Below are 18,796 nucleotides of genomic sequence, written 5' to 3' on the forward strand. Positions count from 1 at the left end.
ATGACAACACACTACTTAGATACTTGGACGAGAATGAACATGTTATCGTGACAGAAAATTCAAACAAATCCTATAAGAATGTGGAAAGTCACATTTCTCTGTGACGTTCTGTCAAACCTCTCGGTCCTCTCTCATTTAACTGCTTCTCTGCTCCACAAATCTGCAGCCTCTGAAGTACAAGTCTTAATGTGTACACAGTGTTCATCAGTGCTGACATTGGCTTATGCTAAAATGAGACTTGTTTATTTCGTTTGACCCAAATACTTTATTGGGCAAGTGTTACACTGAGCACAGACACTAAAACAGTTGCTATAGATAAGAAGACACAGTTCAGAGGATAACAAAGATTTGTTTTGGTTCCCGGCACATCAGGCGGCCCAAAGTGAATCATCCTTTAGCCCTGGTGGAAAATACATTTACTTAAGTGCTGTAATCGAATAGAAAAATTGACGTTATGGTGCACTTTTTTAAAAACCACTTAATTATTCCCTTCCACTTGAGTCCAGGGGGAAATATTGTGGCTTCTACTCACTCGTAAAGTTTCTTTAACTAGTTTGTAGAGGATCTAATAAATATAATTTTTCAAAATTAATCTAACATTATAAAATAATTCAATCCAAATCAGACTTCTTATTCATCACTGCATCAGTATTACATGAAATAATAAAATATTTTACATCCTACATAAAATCAAAATATTTTTGCAAAATTTGTGAAAAAGGCAGAATATTTTGTTTTTAAGACTAAATTGCAGAATTGATCACAGGGGATCAAACCGTCGGCATTCTGGTAAGTGCTCAACCTCTCTCTATCACCTGAGCCACTGTCACCGCAGTGTAATGTAGGAACTTTTACCCAATTAAAGAATCTGAATACTTTCCTTCACCACGTAGACGTTTAGTTAAGTTTGTGAATAATGTAGTACCGTCCCCAGCCTGTAGTCTCCTCTTATAGTAAAGTTGGTAGAGACCAAAGGAGATGTCACACTGGGAGGTCCCATCTTTCTGTGCACCCACATCCACTCTTCACTGTGAATTATGCATGATTAGCCACAGCTGGTTATGCAGCACAGATCCAACCAGATTTAACATCAGGAGAGAAAACCAAATAACTTCACAGCAATTAATTTACACTCATTTTATAATAACTGTAAAATGGTTTCGTCCATTGTGGCAAAATACCAGTTTATTTCTACTGCATGCCAGCTTCTCACAAACGTCTCCTTTCACCCCGGGGTTCAATCCCTTTGGGCAAAAGGTGTCAGCAGCAGATAACCTGTTCCCACGTTACGCCTGCTTTTCATATCCTTCATCGGGATCAGGATTCTAATATATTAATTTCAAGCCATGTCTTAATGACGTCCAGGCTTTTGGAACAGATGAATTGACCTGACGTTATCTAGTGTTGGCGAGCTGTAGGAAATCCAGCCCAGATGTGAGAGACACTTAGTCGTTTCATTTTTAAGAATCGCTATCGGTCAATCGACCAATGAAAAACTTTCTCACACATGGAGAAGGAATGTATCAGTTACAGCAGTATTAGGGAGTTGGAAATTGAGATTTAAAGTGAATATGAATATGCGTGTGTGTGGGTCTGTAAAATAGACACAATAAAGATTAGGAGTGCTGCTTTAATTTTAAACAGATACTCACTGATCCACAGGATTAATGCAGGTATTGTATCATTTGATTTACCAAAAATAATATGTTTATTCGTTCTTAGAAGGCAAACAGTGAGTCAGCAGAAGAACATTCTCCAGGTAGGTTGGAAACCTTCAGGCGGGCAGATTGAAGGGGTTTTACAAAAGGCTGGCGCTGGACCGTGACCACAGCCGCTGTGTTCACTCAGTTGGAAATGAGACACTTATGCACATAACAGACGTGAGCGACGACAGTGGCTCCTCTGCCCAAAGTGGATGGAGATGAAGCGTCCTGCCAGGAAGCGCAGGCAGCAAAACCATACTGATGGTCAGAAGTTTATTCTAGTCTGTGTGGAAAAAAGCAGAGTGTTTACACGATCCAGGACAGAGAGCGGGCCAAGTCGGTACACTGGGGGAATTCAAAACACTGGATCCCAAGAGGGCACCATGGGGAGAAAAAAAAACTGCTGTCCATAAATGGGTAAAGCCAAGAGAGAGGGTATTATAGGGAATAAAAGAGCTCCTGACTGTACTCTGCAGCTGAGTCACAGGATTTATTTAGATTGGCTAACATCAAATGAACAAACCACGTTGCCCTTTATCATCCACATTCTAACCTCTAATCGTTTACATTCTTCAGGCAGAAGGTTAAATCACTGTGGCTGAGCAGCGACCGTCTGAGATTTGGCTGCGCTGCTAAAGATGTGGCTCGATTATAGTAAATCAATATGGAACAGTGTTCTGACAGGGTGCTCTTCAGAGTGTAAACATTTCTCTCACACTATTTCCCAGTGTAAGTGTTGGAGTATTGAAGGGTCTGCAGAAGGTGAAAGGATTCTTTAGTCCTGGCTTTCATCCTGTCATCAAATTTCAGATGAGCTCATGGCTGCATTAGCCTGGAGGAAGGGTCAAAAATTGAAATGTCAAAGTATAGGCTTGGATAGACTGCTACTATTATGTCTATTGATTCACTACAAGGGTCGAGTGTAGTCCACCAGGCTTTAGTTGTAATATATAAAAAATTTAAAATCTAAAGTGAAAAACTGGACTGAAATTCAAAGAGTTGTTAAGCTCTTGTTTCTCCACCCTGGGCCTTTTCTCTGCCACTTTGACTCATTTTTCATTTCATATGTGAAGTTTCCCACAGTCCTCTCACTAAACAACTGCTTTCCTTCGTCATTATTAAAAGACAGCTGAGAAACCTCTCCAGCTTCTTGCAGTCGGAGCAAATGCTCAGTGAAACAGAAAGAGACACGGGGGTCACGTTTCCCTAAAGGCAGACTTAATAGATCCTGTTCATGAGGCCAAAAAAACATATTTTATGAGGCCACATGACTTTTGACCACCCAAATGTAATCACTTAATCTGTTGGTCTAAGTGAGCACTGGTGCCAAATTTGAAAGGATTATTTTTAGACGTTCTTAAAATAATGTGTTCAAGAGGCAAACGTGTTTTCGTCTCAGTGAACATGACCTTTGACTTTCAAACTCTAATCGGGTCATCCTCGAGTCCAACGCCCCTATGGGTGTTCCTGCTATTTCACGCCCACGAGAACATGAGATCACTGTGACCTTGACCGATCACTTTTGACCTCCGTAAGCTAATCAGTTCATCTGTGATTCCAAGTAACCACTTAACTTACTAAATTTGAAGAAAATTCCCTCGAGGCACTCTTGAGCTATCATGTTCACAAGAAGATGATAAATGGACGTACGGAGGGACTGACAACTCCAAAACATAATGCCTCTGGCCAATGGCTATGGTTAGGACAGAGGCATAATAGGACAATTGAAGTGGCTGAACAAGCATCAAAAGTGCACAATTTTCCTAAAAATGGAACACAGGCATCACTTACTATCACTTATCTCTCATATGCCGTGGTGCGACTGACATTAACATCCTGGATATGACAAACTGAAGCCTCATCATATAAACTCCCTGCTAAGCAGATGCTTCAATTGGTTTGATTTGTGAATATGCAGACTTCCAAGATTGGGGCTTTTAGCTTAGAATGACTAAGATAAAAACCTTCATAGACCTTATTGTCTGTACACAGTGAGTTTGGCTTCTACACCCACAGATTGCCTCACGGATTATCTCCACCTTCTACATGATTCAAGGATAAGCACTGTCTGACCAGAGTCAATAGTACATGAGAAACGTCTCTCCCCTGGAACAACATGTAAATCAAACAGCCTTCACCGATAAATCTGACATTCCTGGTTTCTATTAACTCAGAAGCTGAACTGAACCACACAGCTTACATTAAAATGAAATACGGTCTTACAAATCTGAGGAGCAAAAATCTTGGCTCTGGCCACTGCTTTGTATTAAATGCATGGTTTGACCTGTCGCATCTGTCCTTCACATGTTTATAGACCACTGACAGGAAGCCAGAAGAGCGCCTGCCAAGGCAACTGTGGCACACATGCATATTCATGGCCATAATATACTTATCATTACATCATGAAGGGAGTATGTATTACAAATGGTCTTCATTAAATGATGTGATTAGAATGAGGGTGAATTGAAATGTAACTTGAATAACACTGAGAGCATATTCATCAATCAAGCTTTAACAGCCCACTTATCGAACCACGTTAAATTCTGATCCATTAATTAATCTTGTGGGGAAAAACCTACGATGTCAAGGAAATTGATAGAAAGTTCCTTGATGTGCACTCTAATTTTATGGGTTCTTTCCGGGCCAATGTCCCACCCTTGCAACAAATTCCAAGGAAATCTGCCCAGTTGTTTTGCGTAACCCTCCTGACAAACAATCCCATAAACGAACTAGAATGGTCTTTAGTAGAGTGAATACTTTTACCCAGGCGCCTGTAATTCAATAAAGGTAATAAGAGAAGGAGAATAAGACCTATACTTTCTAATGTTTTCACCATTGTGTTTTCTCATGATTGATTTAGCTGACCCCCCCTTCTCATCCATTATCTCAGAGATACCATCACTCTCACCTGTGTTCCTCTCGGGGCGTCTCACTCCTCGAGTCTCAGGGATTTGCGTTCCACTGAACAGCTCCATCCCTCCTGCCTCCCTCCTCTTCTCCCTCCCACCTCACCCCCTCCTCTCTCTGTCACTGTGCCTCACAAACTGAGGTGGATCTTTTTTTACGCTCTCTCCCTCCTCTGCCTTTAGTCTTTACTCCCGGGACGTGATGAGGTTAACAGCACTGTGCGTCTATGGGACCCTGCTGGCCCTGTCCAGCCTCTCCCAGACCACAGGGGCCTCTGGTGGAGGAGACCTCCTGGGAGATAGGGGATTTGGACCCTGCGATGCAACTCTTGAGCTTGAGGGGCCGTGCAGACCGGGGCAGGAGGAGGACACATGCCCCTTCCTCTTCACTCTGCCACCGCTGACCGTTCATCTGCCGAAGCAGCTCATAGAACTAGAGAAGATCATGAAGGATCTGCAGAAGCTGAAGGACAATGTGGATCAACTGAGGAAGATGTGCGCTGATTGTACAGTAAGACAAACTGAGAGAGTGTGTGGAACGCAAAGAGAAGGAGAGCATGTGGCGACAAATGAAGGAACAGATAAACAGGAGGATGAGAGGAAGTGGGTGAATGACAGAAAAGATTTAAGAGAGGAGTTTGGAACAGATGTGGTTACAGTGGAAGAGATGAAGAAGGTAGATGGTGACACTGACTCAGAAGTAAGAACAGTTTTAGAAGAGAGAGGGAAAGAGAAATGGATAGCAGAGGGAGAGAATATTGAAGTGGTCGTAAAAGAAAAGGAGAAAACAGAAACCTTATTAGAAGTGGCATTAAAAGATGGAATAACTCAAACAGAGGGGGGAAAGGCAACGGACAAACTGGGGCAGCAAAAGGTGCCAACTTCTGGTGGAGAGAGAACAACTGTGGACATAACGAGAGAGAGAAATAAAGAGATGGAAAAAGGTACAGCAAAAGACAAAGAGGGTGATTTAAAGGAAGATCAAGTGGATAAGCTGCAGAGTGGGAAAGAAAGAAAGACGACCAGTGATAACAAACACGAGGAGAAAACTGAAGAAAGTGACAAACACTTGAGGCGAGATGAAACAAAGGAGACAGACAAAAAGAGCCAAACTGAGGGAAACAGGGGCAGTGATGGAATAAAGATGTCTGAGGACCACGATGAGCATACAAATAAGGAGCGAGAGCAACGTTTGCAGGACAGGAAAAAGAAAATGGAAAGGGGTCTCAGAGTGGAGCAAAATAAGGAGAAACCAAAACAGACTGAAACCATTGGGCACGCAGCAACACAGAGGACTATAAAAGAGGGGGAGGAGGAGGAGGAGGACGGGAAGATGGGCACAGAGATCAAACCCGAGGGAGAAGAAATGGTCGGGACTGTACAGAGAGACAGCGACGAGGATTTAACGTCCAACAGAACGGGTGAAAGGACAGACTTTGTTCCAGTGAGCCAGACTCCATTAGCTCCCATTAGTCCAACACATGACTCCGTGGACTCAAACAAAGCCACGACCTTGACGTCACCTCCTCCTGCTCCTCATCTTCTGTCCACTTCACGTTTGAAACCAGACGGCATTCAAGCAATGACGATAGCTGCTCACAGAATTACGACCCAAAGCACAAGCGGTGAAGGGACCAGCATCTCTGAGCACCCCCGCCCTGGTGCAGAGGCAGATGTTAGGGCCATAAGTACGCCAACAACAACAATAAGCACACTGGGCGTCCCCGGACAACAGATAACCAGCAGCACTACAAGGTTCACATCAACAACTAGTCCGAGACCTGGGGCAGGTTTCCAGGATCGATCTATCTCCACCGTGGCAGCTATAATCACCTCAACTCCCCGTCAGAAATTATACACAACTACAATTACAGGAGTGGAAGACCGCAGCCAGGGGACAGTAAAGAAGAACGCCAGCTCAAACACTAACGCTGGAGTGAAACCTCGGCCAAAGCCTGGTGAAAAGCATAAACCAGGAATTAAGCCTGAAGCCGACCGTAGGCCAAAAAATCCAAAGAATGTCCATAAACTTGATGGAACACCTTCACCCGACAAAAGGATTAAGAACGACCAAAAGCAGAGGCCTTCGCTCCAAAAACCCACAGCCGAGCAGAAACCCAAACCTGGCAAAGATACCCAAAGAATCCAAATTAAAAAACCAGACCAGGGAGCTCCACTTCAACATGTGAAAAACAATCCAGGGCCTAAACAGGATCAGGACCTCACAACGGATAAAACCAAGTCAGATGTTCGAAAACCAAAATCTCATCTCAAGTCTGTGCCTCCTGTCCAGAGACCTACATCCAATCAAAGACTTGCATCGATAAATGCAACTGGTTCTGACAAAGATCCTGTGACTGAGCGACCGAACTCGAAACCAGAGAAAAAGCCAAATCGTCCTCTTAAAGCAGACAAACCTGAGCCAAAGCAGAAACCTGAGAAAAAGCCGAAAAGTAACGAAAAAGCAGAATCGGACTTCACCTCTAAATCAAACCAACATTTCACGCCTGAATCTGAAAAAGCAGAAACAATTAAGCTGAAGGCCGCAGAAACTGAGCAAGAGTCTGTGACAGAACTAATGAGAAAATCTGATGAAAATCTGTCTCCTGAGTCTAAATCGAACCGAGACTCTGGAACACCTGGACAAAACATTTCACATGATCGTATGAAAATACCTTCCAATAAAAAAACTAAACCCAGCAAGAAAACCCCTGTGATTAAACAAAACCCTAAACCTCGCACCCTCCCTAGACTTTACCCCAAACGTCCAGAACTTGGCAAAAAGACTAAACCCAGCGTGAAGCCTAAACTTGACCAAGTACCTCAAACAAATCAGAGGCCTAAAAAACCTGTACCCGTCCAACTGCCTGAACTTAAACCAGAAACTGTACCTGATGAGATCCCTGCAACACAATCCAACAAAACATCCAAACTAAGGCCTCCCATCACACCCGGGCCCACACTGATGCCAGGAGCAACATCTGCTCAAAGGACAAAACCAGCAGTGCGACTAAACTCGAGCCCAAAGACCAAAACAGAATCAGATCCTCACATCAGCGGAACGATTGCGTATGGCATCCAAAATTCTCAAATGTACGTGCCACCTACATCTGGTGCTATAAAACCGACGGCTGAGGCGACTCATTCCCCGGCAGAAACAGAGTTCAGCCACAGCACAAAAAAAACCATCACTCCGGGTCCAATGACCCCCGACAGCCGCGAGCCTGGAACCTCTCCTCTGCTTCACGCTCTACTCCAAGGCTTCACCGTGAGCCCAGGCAGCAGGGGTACGTCTGATCTGAGGCCACAAACAGCCGGACAGCCCTCATCGATCCCAATGACAACAAGACCAAACAAAATCATCCACAGGATCCTCCCGAGTGTTATCGCTAGCACCAGTCCAGGATCCACAGGGCCAAGTCTGGATTCTAACGCCGACTCCAGCTCAGAAACCACCATACGTCACAATGTGGAGGATATGGCTCCCAGACAAAATCCACATCCAGACCAAATTACCCCTCCGGTCCCTTTCCCCCGAGCCCACACTACCTCCACACTTAGCCCTGACTTCAGGTCAGCCACCCCTGTCACCTCTGGCCCCGAGTCCCCGGCGGGTGAGGCGTCCACTCCGAGTGCACGAGAGCTGCGTGTTAAAATCAACCAGGTGGCCGTTCTCCCGGGTATCGTGCGTCCAAAAGAGCTTCCTGAGGACAACCAGGGAGGCAGCAGGTCGCCCCACAAACTACCAACGTGGACATCAGCTAAAGGCAAGAGATATTATTTCACAACACGTTTGTTCGATCTGTGAACCGAACAGACATTGTAGCCCAGGTTTGCAACACCATGCATAATACTGTAATCATGCCTTTTTATATTCGCTCACAAAAGTAATCAATAAACTTTAGCTTCAAATCTAAAAGGGAGAAGACATAAACAAAATCGCAATGAAACTCTTTAATATTTACAACTTATCTCCCTAACGTCTCCTGTCTTCTTGGAACATTACATCAAAAAGTACAATGTCGGTCAGTTGAGCTTATCAATCCACCAACGCCTAACAGTCCCCTGATGAAAACATATTTAAATTCCCATCTGGATTTTTATCGGCCCCTAAAAAAAAGTGAAAAAGATTTCCTGGATCCGCCCTCTGATCCAGATCCACACAAAACTGGAATAATTTCAGGTTCCACCAAGTTTCACAACAATCTGTTGATTGTTTTTTTGTGTAATCTTAAAAACAGACAAACAAACTAACAAACAAATGCAGATGAAAACATAAACTCCTTTGCAGAGAGAATAATATGGTCTTAGAGAAAACTGCAGATTAACTGTTGTACATTATTATTTCAATGCCTTTATTATTGTCTCTCTTGTTAAAAAAGTATATTGGTATTAGCCTGACAGGATTTTATTTAGAGTCCCATATGGCAAGTCCTAATGATCCTCATATAAAAGAAGACAGTATAACTATATGGTTTGTGAGATCATCTTTGCGCCATACATCAAGGCTATTTGTCAAAGGAGGAATTTGCATATGTGTGCACAATGTGTGTGCTGATAAGGGATAAAACCACAAGAATTCAAAGGCCACCGTGTTAAAGACTTCCTGCAGAGCCGCGTGTGGAACAGCCAGCGATGCATCAGGCTTCAAATGAGTTCAGGCTTCATGCAGACACAGGTGCAGATCAGGGGGATTCTCACATCTGGTCCCCTCATTCTTTACACACTTCATACATCAAGACATTCAAACACTGAACACTCAGTTTATGTGTTTGTTATTCTATCACTGACACTTATTTTTGAATTGATCTACTGTGGGCTGTAAGTAGAATATTTTACTCAGCCGGGAAAAAAGAAGGCAGGGGAAAGATTGCCTATTTTTCTAAAGTGAAAGAAAAATGAGTTTAACAGAAAATGTGAAAAATCAATTAGGTTTAGAGGTGAAGATATCAGGAAATGAAAATTATTGGATGCAAATACTGATAAAGGTGAACTACAATACAAAGTAAATTCTCACTATTTAAGAAAGTAGAGTGGGAAAAAAATCCACTGTGGAGGCCTTAGAACAGAAACCCATGTCTGCCAGTGTAAGAAGACAACGATGAATGCTAAATCAAAATTTTGATTTAAAATAAGAGATTATGTCGTTGTTTTGTGATAACAAGTCCTTATTCTGAGATACTAAGTTGATATTTTGAGATAGTATGTCATTATTTTGAGACATTGAGTTATATTTTGAAATATTGAGTCATTGTTCAGAGCTGTAGGCATTGGTGTGATGTATCTCACTATAATGACTTTCAGGAATGTTGTAAAACACAGGGGTAGAGTTCCCATCCTTCAGAAACACTGAACTATGATGAAGTAGCTTCTGCTCTGACCTGTTGAACTCGTGTGACCTCCAGCCAACATGTCTTCACCTGCCAGAGACCAGCAGAGGCCTCAAACCCAGAAGACGGAGTTGTTTTTTGAACTGTTTTTAAAAGTTGTATTATTCTCTCTCTTCCTCCTGTGCAGTGAAGAGAGACTGCTCGGACCACCTGCTGAGAGGGCAGACCGGCAGCGGGGTGTACCTGGTGACCCCTGACCCCCGCAGCCGGAGCTTCTCTGTCCCCTGCGACATGGAGCTGCAGGGGGGGGGATGGACCCTCCTGCAGCGGAGGCTCGACGGCAGCGTCAGCTTCAACCGGACCTGGGCCGAGTACCGCTCCGGCTTCGGGCACTTGCAGGGGGGGGAGTTCTGGCTCGGGAACACCCTGATCCACCTGCTGACCCGGGACAGGGACATGGCGCTGCGGGTGGAGCTGGAGGACTTCCAGGGGCGGAGGGAGCACGCAGAGTACGCCCGGTTCCGGGTGGCCAGCGAGCGGATGAGCTACCGGCTGACGGTGGGGGGGTACTCCGGCACCGCGGGGGACGCGCTGCGCTTCAGCGGGAGCTACGACCACCACCAGCGGGGGTTCACCACCCCGGACCGGGACAACGACCGGTACCCGTCCGGGAACTGCGGGGCCTACTACAGCTCCGGCTGGTGGTTCGACGCCTGCATGGCGGCCAACCTGAACGGGAGGTACTATGTGGGGGGGACGTACCGGGGGGTCCGGGACGGGATCTTCTGGGGGACATGGCCCAACATCTCCTCAGAGTTCTACCCCTCCAGTGACAGGAGCTCCTTCAAAAGTGTCCGGATGATGATCAGACCCAAAGGCTTCACCCCATGACCCTGCTTTTGTATCATCTGTAATCATAATCATAATATTCATAAAACTCATCACACTCTCCTCACTGTTAATGTGCACTATCCACACAACACCGCCGCCTGGTGGTGAGTGAAACGAGGATGTATATATTTTAAAAGGTTATAATCACGAGTACAGTGTACAAGAAAATGTAAAATAACTTGAGAGAGATTTGTTCACTACAAGAGAGAGAGATCCTCTTATTTTTCTATGACGATTGTGTGAATCTGACGGGTATGAAGCCAAAGAGACTGATATTTTTATTATTACAAGACTGGAAGTCCAGTGGATGGTTGAATGAAGCTGTGTGAGATGTTTTATTATGAAGTTTGTTTTGTGAAGACGAATAAAAAGAGAAGACATGAATTAATCGCTATTCACTTGCGTGTGGTCTGGTGAGTACAGTACAAAACCACCGGTGCGTTTAATAACACGCAGATAACAATATATGACCATGGAGAAACAAAAGATCACAGACACATGTGGGTACACTGTTTGTAAACAGATATGTTGACTTCCTGCTTTAAACAGTGTCAGTTTAAAGGGATAGTTCACCCAAAAAATGAAAATCCACTCATTATCTACTCACCACTTTGTGTTTGAGGGGTGGGGTGAAGTGTTGAACTTTTGGAGTTTCAGGGGTAAACAGCGTTTCAGAAAGTTCCAATGTAATGGAAGTAAAGAACCATTTCTTCATATGAAAAGAAATTATTCACACAAGGTTTTTTGGGGGGTAACTATCGGCTGTTATTCTCCTCTGGGCTCTTTAGGACATTACGCTTAAAACTCTGGTTTAAATGGCATAGTTTGGAGTCAAATTTGAATGTCGGGGCTTGTGGACACTTGGAGCAGTTTGGAGGAATTTTATTTTTTCATTCTTTTGTTTTTATGCTCTTGAAGAAGCGGTCAACATTAAATTCAATTGGATTTGGATTTGGCTGAAACGCTGTGGACTCAAACACTTCACTCACCCCTCTATCAGCAAAGTGATGAGTGGATACTGAGTGAATTTACGTTTTTGGGTGAACTATCTTTAAATTAACATTGTTAGAAAAGCAGCCACAGATTATTCAGGTCAGATATAAATTGTAGAAGCTCGGCCTCCATTTCCCTAGAGCCTTTGCGTGAGGACGTCACAGGCGAGTTGCTAAGAAATGCATCCTGATTGGACAAAACCAGAAGGGGGTGGAGCTGTGTTTACACAAGATTGTACATCCGGTCTGTCAATTGAGAAGTGTGAGACTGATCCAGAGTAGAAGTAAAGTAATTTCCCTTTAAAATAAAAGCAGCAAAAAATAATCACAATCAGAAATACGATGGTTCCAGTTTCTCCAACCAAAAACGGAAATAAGTAAAAGAATTACAACAAATAGTACTACAGAATATAAACTCATATTTTAACAAGGGTTAATAATGATCTTACAGTTGGTTCTGCTCATTATGTCTGTGTTTACCTGTCACTACTTCTAAATCAGATTTATATATTAACTATATATTTACCCAAATCCCCCCACAGCAAACCCAAGGCCTGATTGTATTCCAGCTTAGACTCATGATTTTAGAAAATTACTTAAAGTTTTTTATTTATTGACAATAAACTAAGGCCATGGATGTTCAGTTGGGATTTGAAATTATTTATGATCAAATAAGTAATTTTATAGTTAGAATAACATTTAAAACAATTTAAAACAATTAAATATTCACTATTAAAAACATCTTGTGTTTTTAGGAACAATACATTCCATTTATAACATTTCTTTAAATCTACTTTGCATGGCAAATATCAGCAGTGGGTGTTTATTCTTTTCTTATTTTTTAACCCTTTCTTTATATTTTTCTAGTTTAAATATAATTGATTTATTTATGTTTAGATTATTCACGTATACCAGCACTGAACATAACAACCTGCTGTATCATTTGCTTGTTTATTAAAATTGTATATATCGCTTTTATTCTGAAAAGCTCCAACAGGAAGTGTGGTCTGCTTGTCCTCAGTGTGATGGTGGGGACCATGCTGCATGAATGGCTGCTCCCTGTGTGTTGACATTAACCTGCTGCAGTGTAAAGTGTGGATGAGCCGGTTCATCCCCCGGAGACCATGACGTTCTGGAGCTCAGCAGCTCAGCGGGGAGGTGTGGTTCTCCTCCGCCGCTGGTTCCTCACTCTCCCCCGGTGTCCTCTACACCCCTCGCGGTCCTTCTCCACCTCTGTCCCCGCCGGGTGTCCCTCCCACCAGGGGGCGCAGGAGCCTGTGAGGCGGTGGGATCTGACCGTCAGCCCCTTCGTGTCGGTTCGGGCTCGGCTCTCCTGCAGCATCTCCATCCGCCCGCTGGACCCGCACAGCTTCCCGGAGGCCGACCGGGCCTTCGTTGAGGTCCACGCGGGGGACGGCGAGCAGGGGGTCGGTGGTCTGGATCAGCTGCAGGTGCGGTACGACCACCGGAGCCGAGAGCTGCTGATCTCTGCAGAGGAGGTGCACAGCAGCGTGTCCATAGAGGTGGCTGCTCCCATTAAAAGCAGTGAGTTTGAGGTGAAGGGTCAAAGTTCAGTAAAGTTGGCAAGATATTCACAGATTCGGACTTCCCGGATCAATAAGTCATAAGCAAAACGTTGTTAAAGCACAAACGCTGCATAATTCCCACCATAGTGGGTAGCTGTATCATAGCCAGCAGGAGACCCTGAATCTGTGACGTGATTTTGGTGACAACATACAGTATAAGACCGAAGTTATTGAATATTTTATATAAAAAATATTTCCCAAAATTATGCGAAATCACTTTTCCCAAAAATTAGTACTGTAGCATAGCCAACAGGACTCACTGAACCTGTGAAGTGATTTTGGTGAAAATGTACAGTATTACAGTGAAGCTATTGAATAATCTTCATTAAAATATTTCCAAAAATTATGATAAATGACATTTTTTTGAACTTTGTAGTGTAGCATAGTCAGCAGGACTCGCTGGACCTGTGAAATAATTTTGGTGAGAATATACAGTATTACAATGAGGTTATTGAATATTTTTGTAATATCTCTTTTCGGTGTTGCACTTTGTAGACGGTCCCTGCTCACTCGTTTCTCAGCAGGCTGTACTAGACAACCATGTTATGTGTCCATCACGGAGGACGACTCATTTTGATGAAAACTCGCCTGTAGTCCGTTGTCCACATTACTATGGTGGGAATTATGCAGCGTTTGTGCTTTAACAACGTTTTGCTTAAGACTTATTGATCCGGGAAGTCCGAATCTGTGAATGTGTTGCCAACTTTACTGAACTATGGGTCAAGGGAGGAACTTGCGGAACCTGTCGTTGATCATCCTTCAATAATAACGTGTGTGTCTGTGTGTGTGTGTGTGTGTGTGTGTCAGATCTGTTCATTACTACTGAAGGACTTGGCAACGTGAGTGTGAGGAAAATGGAGTGTGACATCTGCAAGGTGCAAACAGAGAGAGGAAACTGTTTGCTGGAATCTGTCAAGGTGGGTGGTGGCATGAAACTTTAACTACTGATGATACATAGAAGAGGTCCTGATGTGGTGCAGCCATCATTTTGGGTCTTAAAAGTTGATATCAGCAGTTATGAGACACTTTATGCTGCTTCCAAATTATAAATCTGTTCAAAAAAGATTGTCGATGACATTTAGGGAAATGCATGGCTTCCAAAACAACATCCAAAACAATAACAGCATATGTCATATAAAAACCCTGTGGGGGTCCTCCTCTTCAAACTTAACCACAAAGGCTTCAGTCCTTAAATAATAAGAGCTGTTGTTTTGAATGCCACATGCTCCCTCAACAGAAAAGTATTTAATTAGAAGAAGGAAATTAAAAACACAACAGTATGTCAAACAAATCAGGACATTTCTCCTCAGTCCAAATTACAGCATGAAAGGCAGCGCTGTTGACATCTGACAAAAAGGGATTCAAGGTCTTTTCAAATGTGTGTTAGAATAATTTTTTCAGTTTTGAGAAAAATACCACCTCTTAAATCCAGCTCATGTGGAAAAGTTGAACTCGGGATTGCCATTTCAACAATATCAATCAAAGGTGGTGGATGCTGTCATGACTTTATTAGGGGACGACACTCCAAACTAATCATCTCTCAGGGGGTCTTCAGAGAGACTTGTCCCGCCTGCTCGTCTCACTGCTGTTTGTTGTCTCTCAGAGTCATCAGGTGGAGGTGCAGTCCAGTGGAGGACATGTCACGGGTGTGGGCACCATCCACGGCAACGTGGACATCAGCACTCGAGGAGACAGCGTGAGTAGGAGTGTGTTTTTACTTGGTACTTGTTGAACTCGCAGTCAGCTGACATTAGGGGGCAGCAGCAACCTGAACACACAATCCATAACTGTCCAACTATGACTGCAGGCATGTCTGTCTGTGTGTGCGTCTGTTGTGTGTGTGTGTGTGTGTGTGTGTGTGTGTCTCCATCCTACGATGTTCTTAACAATAGCTCATCCGATGGACATCAAACTTTCTGGCTGTATTACTGAGGACCCACAGAAGAGCAGAGGCAATTGTTAAGTTATTGAATAAGCAGTTCCTGAGAAAATCAACAGACAGATTGTCCTCCATTTATTTTAAACTTTAAACTGCATTTGCTGATACCATGTTTTTTTAAAGTTAAGACACATCTCTCCGATAGTGTCACTGGCGACATCATGGAAGGTCTCGCTCCAGCATGAAGGACACTGCGCTCATTTGTCCTCGTGTGTTTAGAAAGCTCAGAGCCTTATGTCTAAATACGTCACCTGCCTGTGGCCACGTGCGCTGATGGGTTGCATGTGTTCGCAGGCTGTGGATGTCAAGAAGCTCCAGGGCACCAGGATGAATGTCTCCACAGAACACGGGCCTCTGAAGGTCAAAGCCATCTACGCCGAGTCCAGCTGCATCTCCTCGTGCTCAGGCAGAGTACAGCTGGGCCACGTGCATGGTGAGCCAGCAAAGTCTATTGTGTGTTTTTCTGTTTTGACATTCTATCCAAGAAATGTGTACTTTTTATAACCCAAATATTTATGAATACACAGATCAAAGTAAAACAAAGATTAGAACAAAACAAACTAACAAAGAAGTGGGGAACGGGTCAATAATAGATTCCATGGAAACAAGAGGTCCAGGAAGAACCAGATGAAACATATCCCAGATCCCAGATATTAAGAAACTGGCCCTGGGAGTCTGACTTTAAGGTGTAAACAGGAAACCATGTTGTTAAGCTAATAGCAAGATGTCCACTTTCTTAGAATAACCCTTTAAGCTATGATCATACCAATCATGAGGGTTTGTTTTCATGTTGGGAGGAAGCGTCATCAAACAATTGGAGATACTTTGAATTTTTAAGATTTTACATTCTGACCGTACGAATATGTTTATCTATCACAGAGTACTAAAAGTCTTTTTTCTTTAAATATGCGAAAGAAATATATCATGTGAAAATGTCAACTGGTCTCCAATAAAACAAATCATTTTTAGTGGGGGGGAGCATTTTTTCAAGAACACTTTGACCTAAGAGGAGGAGGAGGAGGATCCTCTACAACTTCAGCTACAGCCATTTGCCACTAATAATAATTATAATAATATTAATAATAGTTTAATTTATCTGGCCCCTTTTTAAAACAAAGTTAAAGGTGCTTTAGTCGGTGCAAACTGTGAAACAATTCAAAGAAATTTGTAGATCTCGCAGCATTAGACAACATTAGAATACGAATATTTTAATAAATATTTAAAAAAAGAAAAGTTAAACACAATAAAATGATTTAAACATTTGGTAAGAACATTAAATATAAAATATCCTGTAGCTGTTGTAGGTCACATGTGACATATGGGAGCCCGGGATCATCTGGGTCGTGTTAACTTCGGTAAGGCAGGACTTTGGAACGCAAGGAATTCTGGGCTCTGACCCAACAATGTCCATTTAACTGCAATGTGCTCCCAATTATCCATGTATTCTGTACTTGCTTGTTTTGGAGGTGGCTGTAAAACAGGATTGGTTGTAAAAAAAAAAACACCCATTGAAGGAAGAGGTGATCTAATAGGAAAGACAGCTCCATGACATGAGAAGAGTGTGAGCGTGTCATCCTTGTAGGATTTTAATCTGTTCCTGACACCATTGAGCCTCACATCCTAGAATCCATGGAAACAATTATCCCGGGAACTTCAATAATTCCGGTTTATGATACGTTGGAGCAAATGCTGTGTCTCTAATATTCCACAATCTTTATGTCTCTGTTTACCTAAAGCAGACTTTTAATGATCCAACAGCTTGTTATTTGAGTTAATCCTGACCTTGTGCTGCCTTTGATTTAAAGGTGACGCGTCCGTGAAGAACGTGTCAGGAGATACAGTCATAGGTGAGCAGACTGATTACACAATATGCGTATGTTTTCTATCAGTATCGGCTGAAAAACAAAACACGTGAGGCTTGCTTTGCTTTTCGCAGATGGCTCAAATAGTTTCCTGGAAGTTTCCTCTCACAGCGGAGGCATTGATGTCTACGTGGGAGATGGCGGCAGTGCTGAACTCCACAGTGAGGAAGGTAAACACACGGTGTGAGGAGAATATTCATTTGATGAACCATAGGTATCTTTTGGAGTTGTTTTCTCATTCTCCGGTGGTACACAGGAGCCGTGTGTGTGCGCGTGCCATCCTCGCTGAAAGCCGGGGTGGAGCTCTGTGGAGCGGCGCTGGAAATCAGCCCAACTGTTATTCTGGATGGAGCAGAGAACAACACTGCTCAAGGCCAAACCACAGTTACTGGTAAACCATTACTTTTCATTGAATCAAGCTTTTTTTGATTGTTCATGAAAGAGCAAGGATCTCTGCCAAAGCAACAACAGGCTCCCTTAAATGCAAGCTGTACCAAATTGCACACACTCATAGATATCAGTCCTATAATAGAGTTTTCCATCAAGATTTCTACATTAATAATTTACAAAAATGCTGGAAAATACCCCAAATTCAGGAAAATTGCGAAAATCCGCAGAAAAAAAACAAAACACAAACTAGATTGAAAATTGAATGGGTTCTTTTTTGGCCCAGGTTTCATCCTTTCACTAAGTTTCATGGAAATTCGTCCGATAGTTTTGAAGTTATCCTTTTAAAAAAAACAAACAGGGTCAATGATCTAAACCCTGAACAAACACCTTTTTCTTTCCGTCACATCCTCCAAATATTCTCTCAGGTTATCTGAATGGAGCGTCTCCAGTGGACCGGTGGGTGAAGGCTCGGGCGGACCGAGGATCTGTCACTCTGAAGACACAGAGCTGGTTTGAGTCGTTGAAGCTGGGGAGCTGAGTTGTGACTGACAGGATTTTTATTTTCCTGCATCGAAGCTTCACACTCACAGACAGAGACCTTTACCTCAATGACGCATTCAACTCTGTGCTCAGGATATACCGTGCTGTTGATGAGGAAATGATGTCTATATATTAACAAATGTTCGCTATGGGTTAACAACCACTGTAAATACTGTATCATAACATACTGAGGGCGGGGAGTAAACTGTTACGTACAACTGGTTTGTTCTGAATATTATTGATAAAATATGAACTTGAAAAAATGAATAAGAAATCTCAGTTTGTGACCATAGCATGAAGGATCTTCAACTTTTACTCTTACACGGTCATATTTAATTAGTTACAAATCATGATTGTTATTGAAAGAACTACATATTCATCATAACAATGAATATTTATATCTTTAAACATATTTTCCACAATCCTCTTTGCACATCCCATAAGAGCCTCAGGTGAGAGCCTGACTTGAACTGATGAACTGAACAGGATCTGAACTTTTCAATCATGAGCTTCATCTCAGTGCAGATCATCTATTTCCCAGAATGAGTTTTCACATGAAACAAATCCACACACTGTCAGACAGTAGAAATTAAGTATCAAAGCAATACATCAAGGTTGTAAAATGAAATGTCATTTTTATTTAATAAGCATAAATAT

At 42.9% G+C, this 18,796-nt stretch overlaps 1 protein-coding gene across 1 annotated transcript; it reads left to right on the plus strand.

Moving 5' to 3' along the window:
• The first annotated feature begins 12,847 nt into the window (after window positions 1-12,847).
• On the plus strand, window positions 12,848-18,394 carry fam185a (family with sequence similarity 185 member A). Its single transcript, XM_061076845.1, has 8 exons — window positions 12,848-13,367; window positions 14,216-14,325; window positions 15,012-15,104; window positions 15,642-15,780; window positions 17,153-17,194; window positions 17,284-17,379; window positions 17,466-17,600; window positions 18,025-18,394. Exons 1-8 carry the CDS (start codon window positions 12,947-12,949, stop codon window positions 18,135-18,137), a joined length of 1,149 nt encoding a protein of 382 aa, XP_060932828.1. The 5' UTR covers window positions 12,848-12,946; the 3' UTR covers window positions 18,138-18,394.
• The last annotated feature ends 402 nt before the right edge of the window (window positions 18,395-18,796 follow it).

The sequence above is a fragment of the Limanda limanda genome, chromosome 8 (genome assembly GCF_963576545.1).
Source record: "Limanda limanda chromosome 8, fLimLim1.1, whole genome shotgun sequence".
Lineage (NCBI taxonomy): Eukaryota > Metazoa > Chordata > Actinopteri > Pleuronectiformes > Pleuronectidae > Limanda > Limanda limanda.